At 42.2% G+C, this 23,848-nt stretch overlaps 1 protein-coding gene across 1 annotated transcript; it reads left to right on the forward strand.

The window, feature by feature from the left end:
- Positions 1 to 2,169: 2,169 nt before the first annotated feature.
- Positions 2,170 to 22,427, forward strand: LOC108797908 (retinol dehydrogenase 7-like). Its single transcript, XM_018569607.1, has 7 exons — positions 2,170 to 2,179; positions 6,559 to 6,565; positions 10,743 to 10,745; positions 11,959 to 12,298; positions 12,969 to 13,227; positions 16,953 to 17,116; positions 22,210 to 22,427. The coding sequence occupies exons 4-7, from the start codon at positions 11,986 to 11,988 to the stop codon at positions 22,425 to 22,427; spliced, it is 954 nt and encodes a 317-aa protein (XP_018425109.1). The 5' UTR covers positions 2,170 to 2,179; positions 6,559 to 6,565; positions 10,743 to 10,745; positions 11,959 to 11,985.
- Positions 22,428 to 23,848: the final 1,421 nt, after the last annotated feature.

Consider the following 23,848-nt stretch of genomic DNA (forward strand, 5'->3'; position numbering starts at 1 on the left):
GTAATTAAATATTAACTTTCCTGAACATACATTCCCTGTTGATTTCAGCTCGTCTGCCTTTGAAGCACGCCCTATGCTCGACAGTGTCAGTGGCCAAAGAAATAGTTTTATCTCTATTCCGTTAATCTTCTGGCTGTAGAATATCCAAAGTTCAAAATCAGTGTGTCAGTTACACCTTTTGTATCACATACTATCATCAGCATGGTGGGTTAGGTATCACATCCGAAAACACCAATCAGCCATAACATTATAACCACTGAGAAATTAAGTGAATAACATTGATTATCTTGTTACAATGGCGCCTGGAAGTGGCTAAGGGAGCAAGTGAACACTTTACCCCTGAAGTTGAAGTGTTGAAGCAGAAAAAATGGTGAAGCGTAAGGATATGACATGGCTAGATGGCTAGACGACTGGGTCAGTGCAACTCCAAAACTGTAGCTCTTGTGGGATGTTCTCAGTCTGCAGTTGTCAACACCCACCAAATGTGGTCCAATGAAGGAAAACCCGTTAAGCGGGGACAGGGTCATGGGCAACTAAGGCTCATTGATGTACGTGAGGAGCAAAGGCTGGCCCATGTAGTCCAATCCAATAGAAGAATGACTGTTGCTCAAATTGCTGAAAAAAGGTAATGCTAGTTCCAATAGAAAGGTGTCTGATCACACAGTGCATCACAGTTGTTGCGTATAGGGCATCTTAGTCACGGACTGGTCACGGTGCTCATGATCTGTGTCCACCACCAAAAGCACCTACAATGGGCACGTGAGCATCAGATTTGGATCACGGAACAATGGAAGAAGGTGGCCTGGTCTGCTGAATCACATTTTCTTACACAATATATGGATGGCTGGGTGCGTGTGTGTCGCTTACCTGAGTAAGAGATGGCAACAGGATGTACCAGAGGAAGAAGGCAAGCCTGTGGAGGCAGTGTGATGCTTTGGGCAATGGTCTGCTGGGAAACCTTGGGTCCTGCCATTAACAACTTACAGGACTTGCTACTGATGGCTCGGTGCCAGATACCACAGCATATCTTTAGAGGCCTAATGGAGTCCATGCCTCGACGGGTCAGGGCTGTTTTGGCGGCAAAAGAGTGACCTACTCAACATTACCTGGGTGGTCATAACGTCATGGCTGATTGGTGTATGTTCACATTCAATTTTCTTTAAAATAAGATGCCAGGCTTTAACAGTATCTCATTACTCGTGTTTAAGATCTTAAAATTTTTTATTACAAAACCATTTTAAATAAGTACTTATTTCTTCAATCAAAACAGATTGACATTCCATAAAGTGTACAGTGGAATTACAAAACACATGAGGGTTAACCTCAAGCTCTTCCTGGACCAGCTATGATTTTTTTCTTTCAATATAGTGTTTAATACAAACATTCAACCTTTGATGTGTTGGTTGCTGGTGTTTCTAGTGAGTCAACGACCACTGTACGCATTTTACAGGATTTTAACATCACCTGCTTCTTCAGTAGATCCTCAATGTTTTCATTGTTATAAAATCTACAAATACACCATAAACATACGCACAATTTCCTTGTTATTAACATTATTATTAGCCTATAATTACCTGCATTCATATTTCAAATAAGGCCTATCCAGCAAGTGCCCTCATATTTCTGCAACTTTCCTTTTGGTGAATATAGAAGGCATCTACTGTAGATTAAGCCCAAACACTTTCTTTTTCACCTATCATTTATATAAAGATGATGTTTCATTATTAATAGCTACACACAAGATATGTGCTGTCATTGATTATAATGGTGTGCTGATACCACATCCCTCAAATACTGTAAGATGCAGGTTTCCAACAAGGAAAACGTTTTTTTACGGGACTTTAAAGGTGTCACCAGGGCTGGATTTACCCCAAGGCCAGGTTCCTCAATGCGCCCCCCAGGGTTTTTTTTTTCTTGATCATTTTTTTAACTTTTTTTATTACTTTTTCAATTTTACTTATCTTATTATCTTTTTTTTTACATGTTTTTATTTTTTACTTTTTTTGCACGTTATTAATTTTTTTACTATTTGAATTATTATTTATTCTTATTTTTTTAAACTAATTTTTATTTATTTTATTATGTTTTACTTTTTATCAATTTTTTTTTTCTCCACTTAACTTTATTCATATCACACAGGAGCTAACGAGCACCGGTGTAATACATTTGGAGGTGACAGGTTCTCTTTATTGAACCTTCACCTCCAATACAGGAGTATGAGCACAGCACTGTGCTGGCTCTCCTGTGACAACTGAGATGGCAAGGCTGCGAATGCAGCATTCCTGTATCAGTGTTCACATGGAGCAGAGCGGAGAACGGATGTTCCCCGGTCTCCATTCTGAACTACTTTGCCTTGGTCCCAGGTCCCCTAGAATAGAGGGGGTCCACGAAAACCACGGCGGGGAGAGAGGCAGCCAGCGGTGACAGAGGCAGCCAGAGGTGGGGGCAGACCATGGAGGGGGGACAGCGGAGGGGACAGACCTGCAGGCTTATTACAAGTGATCTTGGCGGCATCACCGAGGTCACTTGTACAAAACGAGTGGCGGCTTCCAGGCTGTACATTTAGCCCTGGTAGCCCACAGCAGGGCTAAATGTAGAAAAAGACTGCCCGCCTGGGGCCTGGAACTGCATGTTCGGGCATCGGGCAATAGGAATTCCACACCCCTGTGGACATTATCGTCTGTGCCGCCCCTCTACTCCCTACCGTCCCGAGGTCAGGCCTCGGTGGCCTTGTGGGGAATCCAGCCCTGGGTGTCACAACTATATTCTAATAAAAGACAATGTTGTCACTTTGACTTACAACAGTATTATTACAAAAACAATAACAAAAATATAAATAATAAAAACATATGTTTTTCATTCTTAGTTAAATATCTTTCATATTTCTTTCATCCTGACCTCATGAATCCTTAAAGTGACACTAAACTCAGGAGTTAAAATTTAAAAATGCATTCAAGTACCCTAACTATTAAAAGAAATTGTAGTTTATTTGTGTATCACTCCATAAATCAGCTCTCTTCATACAGAGCAGCACAAATCCCATTGGAAAGCATTGTGATGCTTACGGAACGGACTACATCACCACTGCATCTGGTGTGAACTAACCCTAATTCTCTAAGCATAGGGGTACCTGTGATGTCTACATGACGTAATGATGTATACTCTTTAGTAATTTGTGTATCCTCTCTAGTATTTTGCATATACTTGCTGTTTGCAGATCATTTATCCTGTCTACATTGTAAGACGTTGTTGCACACAAAATGTCTGACACCCATTACTGTGAACAAAGCTGCACACCAGCTTCTTTAAAGAGATCAGTATGGCTGTGTTAAAGCCAAAACGTTTTTGTTTTTGTAGGGCTTGGAAGATTTTTGTATTGATTTCTGTACCCCAGTTATGGGGGATTCTTTCTCTCTATTTGTCCCGGAAACCACTATCACTGCGACTTAAAGTGAGGTTATGCAGGGGTGTCCCGAGGCTGGGTGACATCCGGAGCGCTTACCGAGTGTCACCCCGCCGTGACATGCGCGATGACGTCATCGCACATGCGCAGCGATCTTCTTGATACCTGCCGGCGGCCAATTCTCTCTCTGCTGCATTAAAGCGGAACTGAAGCCAAGACTTCTTGTTAGTTTTGGGTACAGCAAGGAAGCATTATAACCCATGTCAGCTTTTTTTTCTGTCCCACTGGGGAGATTTACCCTTACTTCCTGTCCAATAGCCAAAGTCACCAGAACAGAAGATTTCTGTACTGCAAAGTATAATTGATAGCAGAATCACCTCTCTGTTACAGGTGAAACTCAAATAATTAGAATATCGTGCAAAAGTTCATTTATTTCACTAATGCAACTTAAAAGGTGAAACTAATATATGAGATAGACTCATTACATGCAAAGCAAGATAGTTCAAGCCGTGATTTGTCATAATTGTGATGATTATGGCTTACAGCTCATGAAAACCCCAAATCCACAATCTCAGAAAATTGGAATATTACATGCAATCAATAAAACAAGGATTGTACATAGAACAATATCGGACCTCTGAAAAGTACAAGCATGCATATGTACTCAGTACTTGGTTTGGGCCCCTTTTGCAGCAATTACTGCCTCAATGCGGCATAGGCAACCAAGGGGTACTGGTGTTGAGTACAGAGAGGAGGCACGCTGCTGTGAGGGCGCAATCCTGGTGGAGTGTGCGGCTGTCAGTGTGTGAAAGTTTCAGCGGTCTCAGGGGCGGGTACAGGTATGTGGCTGTGTGGCGCTTGAGGGGTTAATGGTGGATGGGGGGGGGGGGTTACCGGTGCCTATACTGGGATGTGTGAATAGCACTGGATTGTCTCCAGTAATGGCTCTCTCTGAAGGGTGCCACTCCTGTGTCTGCACCCAACCTGTCTCGCAGCTTTTTTAGATTATGCTATGTGAATGGGAACATGTAACAACTATACAACAGGTATTATCCCAATTTGACTGCGAAAGTGGAAATACACTTTTATAAAGGTTAGAGTTGTTGCATCATTTCCTGGGAACAGTGCTTGTTTCTGGTACAAGACCTGGTGGCTGTTTGTGTGTAGAAAGGGATAACTGCGACGTTAGCAAACCCGAGTGACAATCACTCTCAGTCTGCTGGCCTTAGATTGTTGACCCACAAGCTGGAAAATTTCTGTGAGGCTGAGAGTGCTATTGCCGCATGCATTTGTATTGGTTAGTAAGGCCACCTATCACAGTATTATTCAAATAATAAGGGGCATAGGCTAAGAGGTAATGGGACCATAGTCAGCATCCAGGCACTTAATCAGTACCCTAGGTACAGACCAATGGTGGCAATATAGAGGGAATCGGATGATGTATGCCAGTTGCCTGTTGTTCATAGTAAGGGACTTTAGCAACTATTTCCTCACACATACCCTACACTTTTTTCAATGCAGACAGTATTAAAAAAAGAGTCTGAGACAACCATAGCTACCCTGCTGCCCTTTTGTAGTAAAGCTGCATTAGTGTTAGTTTACACTTTATAGTTTACACTTTATATATACAGTATATAAGTTGTAGATTTAAGCTTGGTGATTCTATTTCTTCTTGCATAACTATCTGGCATACTGGGAAAAAATGCACAAATGCTGACAATCAGCAGAAAGAAGTTATTTGGAATGTAAAGCCTCATAATCTTTTCAGTGTGTTTATTTTAAAGGTCATGTTAAATAACAGAACGTCAGGGGCGATAGGCTATATCACATGTGACCTTGTACATAAAGCTTTATGTTGCTGAGAGAGATAGGATCAGACTGCATTGCCCGCACCTTCTGAACTCTGCATATGCCTATGCATTGGGGCTACACAACCAGTTCACGAGTTCACACAAAGGTATGGAAAATTACAATATCACTATCTCAGCCACCCTGAATGCTTCATTGACTTGGCTCTCATACACATCTCATTTTTCTTTTCTTTACATGCAATATCTATTTATTATCTTGTGTTTCCTATTACAATACATGTACACACTGGATCTAAGCTCCTAACTCTGTTTTTGCTTTATTTAGAAGTAACATTGTTTCCTGTGTTCCCCTGAAGATTTCTCTGTGTGGCTGTATTCCCTGCTCCATTGTTTGGAGTTCCTAGTGTGTTGCCTCTTCCCTTGTAACACTGTATCTTTGTGTTTTTATCCTGCACCACCGTGCAACACACCTCTTCCTTCGTGACCGTGTATGTTCGTGTTTAACCTGCACCACTGTGCAATGCACTTCTTCCCTTCTTCCCTCATGACCCTGTACCTTCATAGTTATCCTGTACCACTGTGCAACGCACTTTCCCTTGTGCATCTTCCTGCGAATCCTGAACCACAGTGCAACGCACTTTCCCTTGTGCATTTTCCTGTGAATCCTGAACCACAGTGCAACGCACTTTCCCTGTGTGCATCTTCCTGTGAATCCTGAACCACAGTGCAACGCACTTTCCCTGTGTGCATCTTCCTGTGAATCCTGAACCACAGTGCAACGCACTTTCCCTGTGTGAAACCTCCTGTGAATCCTGCACCCTTGCACAATTATTCCACACCCCGAGTGGAACCAGTTTCCTTCCCCCTGTGTCTCTGAACCCAGAATCTCTGAGCTCCAGTGTATCCTATACTAGTGCACAGTTATCATGTAGCTTAAGTGTAATCACTTTCTTTAACTGGGCTTTCTTTGTGTGCCACTGTAACAATCCTGCTCCTCCTTGTTACAGACTGCTGCCCTACCTGCCACTGAATCCAGTATCTCAGTGCTGTACTGTGTCCTCTGTAGTTCTGTCAGCTGTGTCTGCACAGGAGTGTTAGAGGTCAATGTCCTGCAGCAAAACCATCTCCACAATCAGGAGCTCTGGAGAAGACGTGACACTCCTCAGACTCTGTGCCTCTATCACACCCCAGCTAGCGTGCAGTCATTCAGTCCCTACACACCCTGTGACCAGGTCCCAGGCATTATTCTTTCTCTGTCAGTTCCTGGCTGCTCTGTAAACCCTGGAGCAACCATCCCTAGTGTCTATGATTCCCAGACCGTGACGATCCTTAGCCAACACAAAGCAAACTTGTTTTTTGTGAATGAAGCATGCAATGCAAGGTGTCATATGAACCACCAGGAATCTTAAAGGAGAACTATGGGGTTAGGGCTTTTCCCCATAGTTCTCCTTAGGGTAATGGGAGGAAACAAACTAGCGTCCTCCCGTCACCCTAGGCTCAGTATACCGTGAGCTGCTGCTAGCGGTAATACTGAGACGCCGCAGCTGAAGCGGATCCCGACAATTATGTCTGGATCCGCCCAGCTGCGTAACTGACAGCTGGTTCTGCCTATCTAGAGGCAGAGCCAGCTGTACCCGCCCCCTCCCCCAGTCAGCGCTGGCGGATCGGAGCGGGGAGGGCGGAATCCAGCCCCTCCCCTGTCACGGCAGAGAGCCGTGACAGGATCGACAGGTGAGCGAACGCCGGTATGTGTTCGCTCACTTCCCGATCTACTGAGCCGACCTGTGACAGTCTCATTGTCACAGGTCGGCTAGAACTATGAGGTGAGTGAAAAGCACTCACCTCATAGTTCTCCTTTAAGGTCTACATTGATTAGCAAACTGGGGTGGTAGTTGTTACAATGAGTAGGATCTTTCTTAGGTTTTAGCAGAACTATTGTTTGGGAAAACAGTCATCCCTTCAAGACTTCACAAAAATGAAAGCCAATAGCGCCAGGGTCAACCACTCCACTGAAGAAATATGCACACAGAAGTTCTACAGGTCGCTGCCCCACATCAGTCAGGGAGACTGTGATATCTGATAAACATAAACAAAAACCTTCCCTAGTATAGATAAATGTTTATTGAGCAAATAGCAAAAATAGAATAATACTCACAAAAGATTAAATCACAATAAGCTTTCAAAGTCAGAAGTTGATCATCAGTCTTAACAAAAGCAAGACACAGCATGTAAGAGCTGCACAGATGACAGTTCCTATGTAACGGCACAATATGCCTGGGTTAACACGTTTCTGGGGCCACGTCCTCTTCCTCAGACCCTAACTTCTTCCTCCTTCCCATTTAATTAAATAAAGGCTAACAGCCAATCAGTAGAGCCTCTAGCTGACAGATGGAACGTGACTGTTAATCATAAGCCCCGCCCATTCGGGGTGTGCATAAATCTCTCAGTCAACATAGGACCGAACGGTCCTCTGCTTGCCCTGCCCACTATGAGTCACAGAGCAATGTCATGAACGGGCTCTGTGTGACTTGACAGCGTCCGTCAGCACAGAGGTAAGATCAGTGTGAGTGCTGGGAGAGAGGTTCAAGCTGCAGGGCATATGTGACAGGCGAAAACACTAATAAAGGAAGGAAGGAGGGGGAGGTTTTAACCCTCAATAGCCAGGCTAACTTTCACAGAACCTAGTTCTCCTCACTCTGTTCCATCCAATTTGGAGGTCCTTCTTCCCCCCTCAATTCCTCTACAATGTGATAATTCGTGGGCATCAGCAGTGGACGAGCAGGAAACCTTAGCCAAAAGGGTAAGAGTAGGTACCAGACCAAAAACATCGGGGTGAAGAGATGGCATTGTCGTCAGAGATTAATCTTTTTTAGCACGAGCCAGAACGCCAAAAGTGACAGCAACATTAGCAACAAACTCTTTATGATTAACCCCTTTACAAAAACTAGAGGACACCACCTAAAATTGGTGGGAAAAAAATTCCAGCACAAGGGGCGAAGGGGGTTCTTCACAGTAAGAGCGGTTAGGGTCTGGAACTCACTGCCACCAGCAGTGATTTCAGCTAAGAGTGTGGAATTGTTCAAGAAACTTTTGGAACGATTTCCTGAGGCACCGTAATTTACAGGGGTACAAGTACTCCTAAGAATGAGATGATACATCAGCAATAGGTTGGACTTGATGGACTTATGTCTTCATTCAACCTCAAATACTATGTAACTATGTAAGAAAAAGAAAAGAACATCAGGCGCACGAGAAGAAGAGGCTATAGAGCTATTCCTTCAAGACTTAATTGGAAGTCTGTTGTAAAAGTGAAGTCAGGAGGTCTCTAAAATGTTTATGAAATTTAGATGATAAACCATCTGGTCCAGAGGATTTACCTAATGGGATGGTTTTAGGACCTGTAAGATTTCAATGTCCGAAAATGGTTCTTTCAGTTCATGAGTCCTCATAAGCTGATTGAGGTAGAGTAGAATGAAGTTTATAAATGTTGTATAAAGGGGCAAAAAAGCGGTGGAATTCTGCGGTGACCTATTTAGTCTTATAAACCCTACCGGCATTAGTAGATGTCATTTTTGAAATGTAAGTAGCAGCCTTTTGTTGTCTGATGGAGTGGAACAATATTCTTCGGCTATTGTTGCCATTTTTGTAAAAATGCTCTTGATGCAATCCCTGTGTGAGAGGACGCTTGCATCCAATAACGTTTGTATCCCTACTCTGATGCTAGTCAAATCCTGCCGGGCAGTAGACATGTGCATTCGGATTCGGACGAACATGCAAATCAACGAAATTCAGTTGATTCGGCGGTACGTCCGAATACAAAATAACAATTTTTTTATATGCCCGTGTACTATAATAATAATATTCGGTCATATACCATATATACTCAAGTATAAGCCGAGATTTTCAGCCCATTTTTTTGGCTGAAAAGTGCCCCCCCTCGGCTTATACTCGAGTCAGCGTCAGGTGTCTTCTTACTTACCTCGCCGAGCGTCGCATCACTGCTGCTCCGGTGGGCGGCGCTCCGAGCGGGGTCATCTGGCAGTCTCCGGGTCCTCATTTAGGTGGCCGGAGACTGCCAGATGACCCCGCTCGGAGCATTGTGGTAAAATTAGGTACCTCGGCTTATATTCGGGACGGCTTATACTCGAGTATAAAAATTTGTTATCAGAATGCGTGGCGGCCATATTGGCCACCAGCGCATTCTGCGCATGCCCGGCGCCATCTTGGAGGCGGGGTGCATAATGTTACATAATGCCGCACACGTGGGTGACGTTATTTGCAGAACGAGTAGCGGCCAAGTTCTGCACATGCGCGCCGTCATTTTGGAGTATATCTTGATATACACCAAGATGGCGGCACCCACATATTCATGTGCCACCATCTTGGTGTATACCAAGATATACTCCAAAATAGCAGCACGCATGCGTAGAACACGCTGCCTGGCCGATACAGCCACCGCTCGTTCTACAGTTTGTTTGTGCGGTTTCGGATCCTTGCCTCCAAATCCGAAGCAGCATTAAAATTTGTTTCCATTGATGAAACAAATGAAAATGTTTTTCATTTTCATTTGTTTCGTCCGAAACTATTTTTTTCGCCATGCACATGTCTACAGGGCAGTGACAATGGAGTTCCGTTTTTGCTTCAAGTTCAGCCAATGAGGACAAATGTCTGACAAATTCAATGCTCCTTTTGTTTTTTAAATGAGATCCATGTTTGATGAATACACCCTACAGGATAAATTTAAGGGCTTCCCAATTTATCAGAGCAATCAGTCTGTGGTAAAGTTAATGGAAAAAATCTCCACCTCGCATGCCACATCCAAAAGAAGGTCCTTACTGATCCGCCATGTAAAGGGTGGTTTAATGGTATTGGAAGTAGAGAAAAATAAGGGGGGCTGGGGTCAGACCATATTTGGGTCCCAATGTTGGTATGTGCGGACCAGGAGAAGGAATGGAGTGAGAGGATTTGTGGGAACCGGAATAGCAAGTGGAATCTCTAGTTTGAGGATTTTGAATGTGTCATTAATACTGATTTTATTTTTTAATGTATTACTTTGTAACAGAAATTGAGGTTGCTTTACTAAAGAAGTTGAAAATGGTTACTCATTAAATTGTGTGAATGCTTACCTTAATTACCCAAACATGTGCAGATGAAATAAGTAAACAGGAGTTATTTTTTTTTTTTTACACGATTGGATGGTTGATGAGAATATTCACACAATTTATTAAGTGAACATTTTCAACTCCTTTAGTAAATTAGCCTCAGCATGTTAAAGGTACACTACAGTCAAAATTCCAGATTAAGCGTTCCGATGCATACAGAGTGCCTACATGTGTCCTCCCCACTCCTCGCTCATAGTAACATAGTAGGTGAGGTTGAATAAAGACCAAGGTCCATCCAGTTTAACCTGTGTGTGTATGTGTGTTTGTATTTATGTCAATATCCTTGTATATTTCGTGACTGAAGAACTCATCTAGAAGTTTCTTGAACTGCACTATGCTATCAGCAGATACCACTGCCTGTGCAAGGGAGTTCCACATTTTTGCTACTCTCACCCTTGCGCGTTCTAAGATTAAACCCCCTCTCTAACCTCTTGTTGTGTCCACGTGTTCTCAGTACTGTTCTTGGTGAAAACAACTTGTTTCAAATATTGTTGTCCCTATTGATGATTTTAAAGACTGCAAAAAGGTCCCCTCTTAATCGCCTCCTTTCTAAGAAGAATAGGTTTAATTGTTGGAGGTGGTCTTCATAACTCAGGCCTTTTATCCCTTTAATTAAATTTGTGGCCCTTCTTTGAACTCTATCAAGCTCGAGGACGTCCTTCCTGAGAGTTGGTGACTAAAATTGCACTGCATACTCTAGATGAGGCTGAACCAGTGATTTATGAAGTGGAAGCAACCGTATTATTGTCTTATCCCTTGCTACAATCCCTCTTCTAATGCATGACAGTATCCTGTTTGCTTTGCTGGCCGCTACTTGGCATTGCATGCCATTGCCAAATCTGTGATCTATGAGCCCTCCTTTCTGTGATTTGCAGGGACCCCCTCCTCTCTGATGTATTAATTATGACAGTAGTAAGAAATTCCACAGAGCAAATTGAAAGTTGTCTTGGAAATCTGAATCTGTCTAGTGATACATCATTCAGAGTCAGTGGAAGCTACAAGCACAGACCTACCTACTCCACATTTGAAGATGTTTGTGTGATTTGGCTATATTGAATTGCATGGAGCTCAGATTAAAGATAATTGAATGCACTTCACTGACTGATTTTGCATGTTGCCTGGATCTGCTCTTTAAAATGTAGTTCACCAATAACCAAAACATTGTTCTGCTGAAATATTCCATTTACAACATTGCTTCCAAGCCCTACCCGGATCCATCATACTAAGATCTGCAGTGTTCTCTGATACATACACATTCCTGGTCCTATGATCTGTCATAAGGATTCCTACCACTGTGTTCTAGATACAAAAAGAAAACTTGGTTGGCAGTGATTAATAAAGATACACTCGCTGGCACAATATTATCTTTCCTGAGACCTCCAGGAACATATCAGAGAGATACATGTTAACAAGCACATAAACAGCTTTCTTGACCATCTATTACTTCTAATGCTGTCATATTGTAGCAATAAGAAGGGTTTATTCTTAGACTGATCTTTAGGCTCTATGGCATTAATCTACGAACAGACAATTGATTACTCTATATCTATGAGTGCACTAACTTTCTGAATGTACTTTGCAGTGACAAGGATTATATTGTCGATTCATCATGTGGCTCCATCTGCTGGTTGTGTTGGGTTTGATCCTCTTGTACAGATGGTACCGACAAAGTCTAATCTTGGACAATCTTGTAGATAAATATGTCTTCATTACTGGATGCGACACAGGATTTGGGAATATTCTGGCAAAGAACCTGGACAGACGAGGAATAAGGGTTCTGGCTGCTTGTCTGACAGATAAAGGGGCTGAAAATCTGAAGAAAGAGGTCTCCAGTAGACTGCAGACAGTCATTTTAGATGTCACTGACAGTGAGAGTGTTCGCAATGCAGCCAAATGGGTGTCATCTATTGTTGGAGACAAAGGTTAGATTTTAATTTTTCTTAGCTTTAATATAAGCAACGTTAAAGTCATAATATACAATCGGGGCTGTGTATTAGAATTTTGACTTAGGATTATGACTAATTACCACTAGCTATACCAGTGGTCACTAAATGGCAGACTGCAGTGTGGGCATGGACCGAGTGGCGGTTCTGTTTGGACCACGGTCACCAACCTGCACTGGATTATGGCTAGCTTAGAGTGGATACACAGCTATAACCCAGCGCAGGCCCTCCCTGTGCTTCAGTCATTGGTTGCTAGGACTACTAGCTTCCTAGCAACTAAAAACATCAGGTAGGCAGGGCCAGCTCCCAAGTTCTTTATTGTTGCTTTCGCATCCCACGTACCGGCTAAGGACTCATCCCTGAGGTGACATGTCAGCTCCCCCTGCTCCTAGAAGTCAGGGGGGTGCTACTTATTCCTACTCAACTAGGCTTGTTCTGTCATGTAAATGTTTGCCACTCATCCAAGTATCTTACCTGGCTTAGATTAGTGTTAGGAACGTACCTTGGCACATTCTGCAGATGCAATGAAATTGCATTTTCTCTTATTTGTTTGTGTGGGTTTTTCTGTAACTATCTATTAATGGAAATAATGATTATTGGAAAGGTATATCAATACATAACTTTATTTCATTTGTTTTCACTTTTGCAGGGCTCTGGGGCCTAGTAAACAATGCAGGAGTCAGTATCCCATGTAGTCCTGATGAATGGATGATCAAAGAAGATTATTCAAAAGTCATTGATATTAACCTGTTAGGGATGATTGATGTGACAATCAATTTCTTATCATTTGTCCGGAAGGCTAGAGGACGCGTGGTTAACATGTCCAGTTCGGTAGGAAGAATTGCTATAACTAGTGGAGCATATTGTATATCCAAGTATGGAGTAGAAGCCTTCTCAGACAGTGTCAGGTGAGTTCAGTTCATTTATAGTTTTCTTACTGTTTCTATTTGCATCATTTAGAGGTACATACATAGGGGTCTATTCACGAAGCAGCCGAAGGATCTAGCCGTAGCTTCAGCCGATCCTTCGGCTAGCTTCGGCCCCAGGACCCCTCCGGTTCCGTAGAACCGAAGGGCTGCTGTACGGGCTATTCACTATAGCCCGTACAGCTCCCGAACTTAGCCGAGTGGCTCAGTCGAGCCGAAGGCATATGCCTCGGCTCGGCTGGGCCGCGCTGAAAGCCGAAGCTGGCCGAGCGGCCTGCTTCTGACAGCTGGGCGGAGCCAGCCGTGATCTTATGGCTGGCTCCGGCCACTTGCAGAGAGATCAGCGTCCTTGTTTACCAGCTAACCAGGGACACTGGTCTCCAGACACCAAACTCTCCCAGGCGCTCTGTGAGTCTCCCGCTACCGGCTGCCCAGGAGAGAAACCCGTTTTTTGGGGGGTTTTTTCTTCTGACATGGAGCCGTGCTCAGCGGCATTTGGCTATTCGCTCACCGCTCGGCATCTAAGAATAGGCCGAACAGCAGCGAGTAGCCTGCCGGAGGTTCGGCTCAACATAGTGTTACTATTGGGCAGTTGAAAGTGAAACTATGGGCAAAATAAAAAAAATTATATCTATGATGCAGTCTGTCAGTAGCTTTTTTTTCTAAACCCTCCCCCCAGTAACAGAGTTTTATAATCAGTTGGTCATTTTTTATTATTATTATTATTATTTTTATTATTATTCAGGATTTATATAGCACCAATTGTTTGCACAGCTGTTTACAATGTAAAGGGAGACAGTAGAGGTATAATACAATTCAATACAAAATAGTTAGGAGAGTCCTGCTCGTGAGAGCTTACAATCTAAAAGGGAGGGGCAAGTCATACAAAAGGTGGCAACTGTGTGGGGCTGAGTTGTTTAAGGAAATACAATTTCAGATGTTAGGTAGAGGTATGATAGACTTCCCTGAAAAGATGAGTTTTCAGGGGTTGCCTAAAGGTAGACAGATCTGGAGATAGACGGACAGGTTTGGGTAAAGAGTTCCAGAAGATGGGAGAGACTCTGGAGCAGTTCTGGAGACAAGTTGTGGATCACTTTGTAAGTGGTTGTTAATATTCTGACTTTTATCCTTTGGGTGATTGGAAGCCAGTGGAGAGACTGGCAGAGGGGGATTGCAGACACTGAGCGGTTGCTGAGATGGTTGATTCTGGATAAAGAGGGTAGCTAGAACTACTAGCTTCGTAGCAACCAATGACATCAGGCAGATAGGGCCAGCTCTTTATTGTTGCTTTCACATCCTAATCAGAGGTAGGCCAATGAGGAGGGATTTGCAATAGTCAAGATGAAAGATAATAAGTGAATTGATAAGTAGCTTTGTGGTCTCATTGGTTAAGAAGGGGCATATTTTGGAGATGTTATGAAGGTCAAGGTGGCAGGATTTGGACAGTGATTGGATGTGGGGCTGAAAGAAGAGGTCAACATCTATTATTACATCTAGCACTCTGGCATGGGGGAAAGGAAGAATAGTTGTGCTATTGATCTCAATGGAAAAGTTGGGGGGACAAGGGGGCGAAGGAAATAGCACAGTTTTTGAAAGACTGAGTTTTAAGAACTGGTGTGACATCTAGACTGATATGTCAGTTAGTAAATTAGTGATGCACAAGGACACTGAAGGAGTTAGCTGAGGAACAGAGAAATACATTTGTATGTCATCATCATTGAGATGGTGTTGGAAGCTATGCAAGGTTATCAACTGACCAAGGGAGGAGGTATAGATAGAGACTAGAAGGGGTCCAAGCATAGAGCCTTAGGGGACCCTTATGTAAAATGGAAAACAGTATAGAAGGAAGTAGAGTTTAGAAATGCACTGGCAAAAAAATAGTTTCGTTTCATTTCGTTTTTATTTGGATTTTGCTTTACTTCGTTTTTCGGGATTCGGGTCCAAAATTCAATTCGTTTCGGGATTCGGAAAAATTTGTTAGCGGTAGTTCGGTCGAAATTTAGTTTTGTTTTCGTTCGCAGCAAAGTGACATTTGAGGGAAAAAAACGTTTGTTTTTTGTTTTTTTTACAGTCTGCAGAAGAGGGGGGAAAAAAGTGTGAGGTTCCCCCCCAATTCATACCTTTTAGGTCTGGTAGGAATGTTAGGATTGACCCCCCAAGTTAAAACAAAAAAAAAGTGCGTGGGGTTCCCCTCAAAATCCTACCAGGCCCTTTAGGTCTGGTAGGAATTATAAGGGGGAACCCCAGCCCCAAAAATGGGCGGGGGGGGAAGTGGGGTCCCCCTTAAGAGTCCTACCAGACCCTTGATCCGAGCACTGGCCCGGCACCTTACCAGGCCACGTGCCTACGGCATTGGGGGGGTGCCCCCATGCCGATGGGGACAAGGCACCCAGATGCCGCCCCCTCCTTGTGAATGAGTAAGGGGTACTTGCACCCATACCCATTCACTAAAGGGTTAAATAAAAGAGTTATTAAAAAGTCCAGACTTTTGATAAAATCCTTTTAATTGAAAAAAAAACAGTCGATGTTCCTTTAATTAAAACATTTTTTTTAAATGGCTCCATCGAGGTAATCCAGCGTCAATCACGATGCACGACGCCTGCCGACCCGAAAAGATGAGTTTTCAGGGGACCCAATAAAAAAAAGTCCCGCCGCACGATGACCGTCCGAACCCGACGAAAACTTGTCGCAAAATGACATTCCTGCTCGAAAGTAAACAGATGGGCGGAGCGAGTCGTGACTTCACGGCTTGCTCCGCCCATTTGCCATTCGCAGCTGTCAAATACTACACAGCATTCGGGAACTCCGGCTAATATCATACCTGGCAAGAAAGAATTGGTGACTGGTTGCTACCCTGGAACTTCTCAAGGGATCATCTAAAAAAAGTCAAGAGACAATACATATAATCAATGTATTTTTTCAGTACTCTCCTATAGCCAATAAAATCAGCCAGGTTAGATATAGACACTGGTGCATTCCACAAAGAGATTTCAGCATGGAACCTATGGTTAGAATCATCCACTGGTTCAGTTGTCTGCAATTAACTTAGAGCTTTTATTTTCTTGGATCCCATAGATGTGCATGCTGGGAACCATGGGTCTTAATGACCATAACAAAATGAAGGTTTTACTGTGATTGGGGAGTTTTAAAATGCTCCCATACTACCTTGATGAAGTGCATTTCATATGAAAAACTTTTGTTGGCAGCAACAATTTATGTTCTTTGTCTTGATGAATTCAGCTTTGTAAATCAATAAAATGTATGGGATCTTTCTTCTGTTTACATAGAGACACCGGCACTCCAAATAGTGAATCAAATACGTCTGTTTATTGGCCTACGAGCAGCATAACGTGATGCACTCAATGCGACGTTTCGGGGTCTCGCAGTATCCCCTTCATCAGGCAGAACAAGTGATTAAGGGGATCCTGTGAGACCCCGAAACGTCGCATTGAGTGCATCACGTTATGCTGCTCGTAGGCCAATAAACAGACGTATTTGATTCACTATTTGGAGTGCCGATGTCTCTATATATTCTACTAGCTAAATATCACGGTGGCCAGCCGTCGACAGCCGCAGCACCCACCTTTATTACTTTGGAACGGTGGTTTCGAGTGCAATGGGTTCATGGACTTTACTTTCTTCTGTTTATATCACAACTGGTCTAAGAATAAGTTGCCTAATATATGCATTATGTATGTTTTCTCCAGGCGTCAGATGAAGCCTTTTAATGTGAAAGTGGCTATCATAGAACCAGGAGGATTTGGCACACAGATAACAAATATTGATGCTCTCAAAGCAGATATAAGCAGGACTTGGAAAAGTGCTCCAGAAGAAGTCAAAAGAGATTATGGAGAGGATTTTTTTAAAGAAAGTGAGTATTCCAAAAGAAATGTAAATGAAATACCATAATCGCATCACGTATACTGATATTGGAGCATTTATTTACCTTTATAGCCATAAATCCATAAGGACTTGTCTTAACAGTTGTAAGAGTCTATTCTATGCCTGGTTGTATCAAGGTAAACTTAGCACTGCAAAGGACACCTCCTCCTCCGTATAGCATATATCCTAGGAATTGCAGTTCAGCTGTGTGCACATGCCCTTATCTGTTTTGCCAAGTGCAACACAAAGCAGCTTAGTGGGAATATGTCCTTCTGGGGTGCTTTGTTCTCTACTCTAAACAAAACTCAGACCACCTCCACTACTGTGCTTTATTTGCCAGGGGTTTACCTTGAAATTAGTGATGAAATATTGCAGAGAGGGCGCAAGTTTGTTAATGGCCAGTAGATGGCAATGCTGAAACATCTACTGTATATCAGCAAATCTATGATAATGTTTAAAGTGTAATTCCACTTTCTTAGGTGAATTTGGGAAATGGAATTAACAACACCAATCTGAGCAATGTGTGTGAGAGAGGGGGCAGATTAGTGGCCTTAATTCCATTTTCCCAATTTCACCTGGGAAAGTGGAATTACCCTTTAAAGCAGGGGGTCTCAAAGTACCGGCCCGCGAACAACCAGAGAAGTCTGGTACGCCTGCTGAAGTTGCTCTCTGTCATCTCCATCCTCATTCACTAGGCCCCATACCCAGGCCTCAGTGTGAGCACATGGCTTCCCTTTCTAGGCTGCAGGCCTAGCTAGGTCAGACAATCCACAGTACCCGAGCTGCAGGCAGGAGCCCAGGGTGAAAGAGACTCTTGCATGGTCAGCCCCAAATATTTATGTCTTCCCCAGCATGCACCACTGGCTATGAACCTCCTAGTGATTGGCTAGAGAGACACACATATTCATAACACACCAATATTGGTTGCTCAGCTCTGTGGCAAGGTTACACCCAGCAGCAGGCAGATGCAAACAATAACAGAGTGCTTAGGAGAAACCAAATGAGCGTTAGTTATGTGTTTAGATGAAGCACTAAGATCTTGAGTAATGCTGAATTAAGTTTTACTTGCTTAGAAGAATGTTGTATACATGTTTATAGAAATACAGCATTATACAGGAAACATATAGATAGGAAAACTCCCTTAGTATCATAGATAAGTATGAACATACAGACTAGCATTGCACTACAGCGCCAGTAGAATGTCAGTAATATGCTGTTGTATTTCCAACAATGAGCACAGATTATCAAATCAGGATCAGACTGACTACAGTCTGACAGCAGCTAACTTTAGATAGTCTCTCTCTCTCTCTCTCACTCTCACTCTCACTCTCACTCTCTCACTCTCTCACTCTCTCACTCTCTCACTGAGCTGTCAGCTAGACATGAGGCCAAGCGGGAGGCTGGGCGCAGTCAGTGGGAAGGAGGGTGCTGTTAGTTGCCCATGCTGCCGCACCCCCCATGACATGTTGCCTGAGGCTGCTGCCTCAGGCCACCTCATCAAGGGGATGCCTCTGCATGTATCTTGATAGTAATAAACTGTTGACTTTTTTTCAAACCTGCACTGTAAGAATAAAAGTTTGAAGCTGATTTGCAATGGAACCTAGAGCTGCTACAATTATTAAATTTAGTAGATTAAAATCGCCGATGAAAAAAATTGTCAACGTTTTCCATCATCGATTAGTCGGCTATCCATTAAATTGCCTTTCACCGCTCCACGCCGCGCATGACACGCCCACCGCACACGGCAGTTAAGCCGCGCAATGCAGAATACCACCAGCTATAGAGGACTACAAAGCCAAGCAATAATAAATTATACGGCACAATGGAGAATAACTCCAGCTATAGAGGAATACATCAGATCCCAGCAATAATACATTATATACAGTGCAATGCAGAATACCAGCAGCTACAGAGGACTACAAATCCCAGCAATAGTACATTATTGTGTAATGTACTATTGTTGGCATTTGTTGTATTCCTATATAGCTGGTGGTATTCTGTATTGTGCCGTATAATCATTATACAGCACACTGCAGAATACCACCAGCTATAGAGGACTACAAATCCCAGCAATAATAAGTTATACAGCGCAATGCAGAATAATGCCAGCCCTAATGGAAACAAGACAATTTCCCTAGATTTTAATTCAACATTATTTTCCCATATCAGGCCCAATACAGGTTAAGGGAATCAAGTTTAATAAATTGAAGTAGTTCTGTATCCAAATGGACAAAATGAGTGTCATCAGGGGTTACAAGGGCAGAGTTAATTTTTTTACATTTAAAATATCAGAGACATGTGGAATTTCATAAAATCAATCATGAACTTAACAGAAGTTATCCATTTAGAAGGCAGATGTTTTGTTGCTTTATAGTGGGAAAAAAGATATATAAAGGATTGTCGTATAGGTTTAGTTATTGGCCCCAGACACTGTATGACCCATCAATCACTACATAAGCTCGTAACTCTGTGGATGAAAGTTGTGGGGGCATGGTTCATTTGCTGGAAGATATATGTCTCGTAGTAAATATTATATTCATATTCCAGTCAGACCAGTTAAAACTTCTGTAGATTTGTATGCTGTCTTTGTCCCCATTATGAAGGATTGTCCTCACTTCCTGCCCCAGTGACAATAGTCATTGAGACAGAAATTGAATGGAAATCTCTCCAACGGGAACACGACATGAATAAAAATAAATTTGCATTAGAATAGGGAAGGGATACAACTACTCACTGGAGGAACTAACAGGGTCGCAGCGGTACTAAACGCAGATACTGCTGTTCTGTCGAGAACGCCGATGTAGTCGAATTTGCCAACCTCAGCATCTGCGCACAGACCAATATTATCGAGGGAACCGGGATTTATTCACAAAGTATTTTGTTTAAATTGTTAATTGTGACTGTTAATAATATTCCATCCATCATTTACTGCCACCCATCATTTACTGCCAGGGACGGCATATTATTACCGGTCACAATTAACCATTACAAACGAATACTTTGTAAATAAATGCCGGTTTCCTCGTTAATCCCGTCTGTGCGTAAGCGCAGATACTGGGTCAGCGTTCTCAACAGAACACCGGCACTAAAATTTTAAACAAGCGGCTGCCTGAGGTGCCGCGCTTGCTGGGGACCTCGGCAGCCTTCCTGTTAACCATGTGGTGGCATGTCGAAGGGGGGGGGCCCTTCATGGTTTCTTGCGCTGGGGCCCTGAAGGTTCTAGTTACACCTCTGAAACTACTGTTAGTTTTTTCTTGACTCCCTCGCTGCTCTGGTAAAGATTCATTTCTTGGTGATTGGCTTCACACATGGATGTTAGCAGACCCCTGCTGCAGAAAAAAGATTAAATAAAAAATGACTCATGTGATTCCCATATGGTTCTACGGATTCAAAAATATGCCATTTGCCTCCGCAGCTACACCCCAGTGCAACAAAGTATAAAAAGTATTGATTATATCAGAGAAACTAGTTATTTTTTCAGATCTATAATCATAACCGGGAACATTGGTAAACAAACTCTTTAGTTCTTTCTCAATACAACGTATGTTTTCTCAAATACCGCTTGCTACATCTAATTGAGCTAGGAAAACGTTCTAACTCATTTATCAACAGTTAAACTTAGCACAATCTATTTTTATGTACACTACTGTGCAAAAGCTTTGAGCACTTGTTAAAAATACTGTAAAAATGCTGCTGTAAGGATGCTTTCAAAATAAATTAATTATTTCAGAGCAGAGTTTGGATTGCCTGCAGAGTAAGTACAATATGATATAGCAGAGTCACTGGCCCTCTGAAATGTGAATCTGTCAGTATCCTTGGCAGTTTTGATGTCCAACGAGAGCCCCAGAGCTGCCAATGCAACAGCATTTTGTAGTCCCTGAAGCAGATTTTGCAAATCCAACTTTAACCCATCACAGAATCTGAGGGGTTGATGATAGGGGTGCTGGAGAGCAATGTATTATGCTCAGCTTACACACCCTTAATGCTAACCATACTGGTATATCTATATTTCCATATGACAGGGTTTAAATATCCGACAACCAACGTATTTTGTCTAGAATGTCTAATGTGTTTCATTAGCCTTCTAGACCTCATACTATGCCCGTGTTTGGTGTCTAATTAAATGGTATCTTCTACATTACTGTAACCACTTTTTTGGAAGGTCCTTACTGTAAGAATTATGTAGATTTTAGGAAATTGAAAGTGACACTAAACTCAGGAGCTAAAACTTAAGAATGCATTCAAGTGCCCTAACTATAAACAACAATGTAGCTTATCAGTACATTACTTGGCTGTAGATCTTCAAATCTTCTCTGAATTGGTGCTGACACTGTCCTTCCTTCTGGAGCGTGGCTAATTTTGTTCCTCGTGATGCCTGTGTGTGTTGTGAAGTAGCCACCGCTCCAAACTTGCTCCCATGATGGACTACAATCTTGGTACAAATTAGTAAACTAAATGTGACATTGTAATCTTTCATGGGAGTGAGCTTGGAGTGGTGGCTACTTTAGGAGGAGGGAGAAGTGGAAAACAGAGAGATGGGGAGTGGCAATGCAAACACTCAAAACTGCAGCATCCAGCAGCCACATCTTTGCTGATCGTGTACAGCAAGTGGTGTATGAAAAAATAGAAGGAGCCAGAAAATGCCACATAAACAACTAAAATGTTCAATTTTATTCCTTATCTCTTTAGTCTGCAAATTATAAGCCTCTATATTCTCTAAATACTAGTGCTTCTTCAAAATGATCTACTTTATACAATGGCAGTATTCATCAGTCACGTCATATTAAGAGGACCACAAAAAATCATAAAAACATAATAATTTTAATTATGTTGAAATTTTACAAATGTTGAAATATAAGCTTTAGTAAACAACCATGAATATGAAAAAATTAATATCGAAGTCAACTTCTATGGAAACAATTGAAAAATGTGTTAGTGATCTCAAAAGAGCCTTGCTTGATTCAGTTGTTTTTGTTGAATTGATTAATCAAACAGCGACATGTATGTGTCACCCTGTCTACTTCCAGTTTACCCGACCTTACCCAACCTCTTTCATCTTATGTTATTTTTTTTTTTTTATAGGCCTCAAGGCTGCTGACGCAGTAAAATACATTACCAATCAAAATATTCATCTGGTCCCACAGACTGTAGAGCACGCTTTGACTGCTGTTTATCCATGGACCCGATATTCTGTAGGCTGGGATGCTAAACTCATTTTCCTGCCTCTGTCTTATTTTCCAACGTTTATCACGGACTTTATCCTAACCATTAGTCAGCCTAAACCAGCCCAGTCAATGTGATCTTGTATTTTGATTGTCCTGTTTTGCTAAAATGTGCTATAATATGAATCTATTAATTTTTGTTTTGTCAGCGGTATAGGCTACAGGGTATTCCTTACTTTTTGGGAGTTCTCTTTAAAGTGGACCTGAACTCAAAATAGAGGACATTTAAAAATGTCAATTGAGTTAAATATAAATTTGTCTTTAATTCTTCTTGAAAACTAGCAGTGCACTTTGTGGTATGAGTGTGTTGTCTAGGCACTCCTATGCATACAGTTTCATAGCTGTATACCTGCAGTGTGATATCTAAGGCACTGCTGCCTCTGACTGCTAGTTTTAGAAGATTTAGAGTGAGATTTTGTGATGTCGCTACTGTGCTGTTCACAGTTCTCCTTGCTGTAGGGTCTGACATCAGAAGCAGAGTCCTGCATCTACGAAGATGGATGCCTCCAAAGAGAGTGAACAACAAGGCATGGTAAATCAGTAAGGCCCCATTCACACTGAGCGACATGAAAATTGCGCGATTTTCCGCACGATTTTAATATGAGCGATATTGAGCGACTTGTCACGTGACTTTTTCCTATTGGGCTGTATGCAATCAGGAGCGAAATCGCTCGAAAAAAGGGTAATGTAGGAGCGACAAGCTACAGCGACAAACTACAAGCGATATTGAGCGATATTGAGCGACGAGATGTGAACAGCTCCATTGAAATGGATTGGAGAAGCTACATAGAGCGATATCACGTGGAAATATGAGCGATATCGCTGCAAAAGTTGCTCGATAAATCGCTCAGTGTGAATGGGGCCTAATGGGGAAATATCAGCTGCCAAGAGACCACAAGAATACTGGTGACTAGTGCTTTACCATCTGCTATATTTTGGGGGAACAGCTTCCAGAGTTCAGTTCCTCTTTAAATGCTGATTTAATTTTCATTAGTTACCAAAGTACTTGTTTTATGTGCCTGTATAACAAACAACAAGCAGCAAAAAAAAGTTATATTTTTTTTTTTTAAATAAATTTGGAAAAATTTGGATGGACCAAGAAAACGGAATAGTATACTCATGCAAAGTCATCGTTCAGCTGTCAAGCACATGTACAAATAGAGGTTTATAAATTAAAATGGATAAAGAATTTCTGTCGAATTTTTGTAAAGTAACAAAGACACCCGAATTCCTTTAATTTTCATATAGTGTCTGTTTTTAGGATTTTACTGGATATGTGATTTATTAAAGTAAAATTCAAGCCAAAACTTTTTTTACTCTTTTGGATAGAGTAGGAACTGGTTTCAATCTCCATCAAGTTACCTCTTTGGATTTAATTTGAGATTCTGTCACAGCTCTTCTCATGGTGATAGATCAGACAACAAATATGGGGAATGGAGGACACAAAAAATTACTTTGAGAAGTTCTAACCCTCCCCCCCCCCCCCACTAAAAAAATTT

The sequence above is a fragment of the Nanorana parkeri genome, unplaced genomic scaffold (genome assembly GCF_000935625.1).
Source record: "Nanorana parkeri isolate BGI_ZX_2015 unplaced genomic scaffold, ASM93562v1 scaffold1364, whole genome shotgun sequence".
Classification (NCBI taxonomy): Eukaryota; Metazoa; Chordata; class Amphibia; order Anura; family Dicroglossidae; genus Nanorana; species Nanorana parkeri.

Coding starts and splice junctions, on each gene's coding strand:
- LOC108797908 (XM_018569607.1), top strand. CDS start 11,986: ATGTGGCTCCATCTGCTGGTTGTGTTGGGTTTGATCCTCTTGTACAGA. Junction 12,299..12,968: donor ATCTATTGTTGGAGACAAAG/GTTAGATTTTAA, acceptor TCACTTTTGCAG/GGCTCTGGGGCCTAGTAAAC. Junction 13,228..16,952: donor GCCTTCTCAGACAGTGTCAG/GTGAGTTCAGTT, acceptor TGTTTTCTCCAG/GCGTCAGATGAAGCCTTTTA.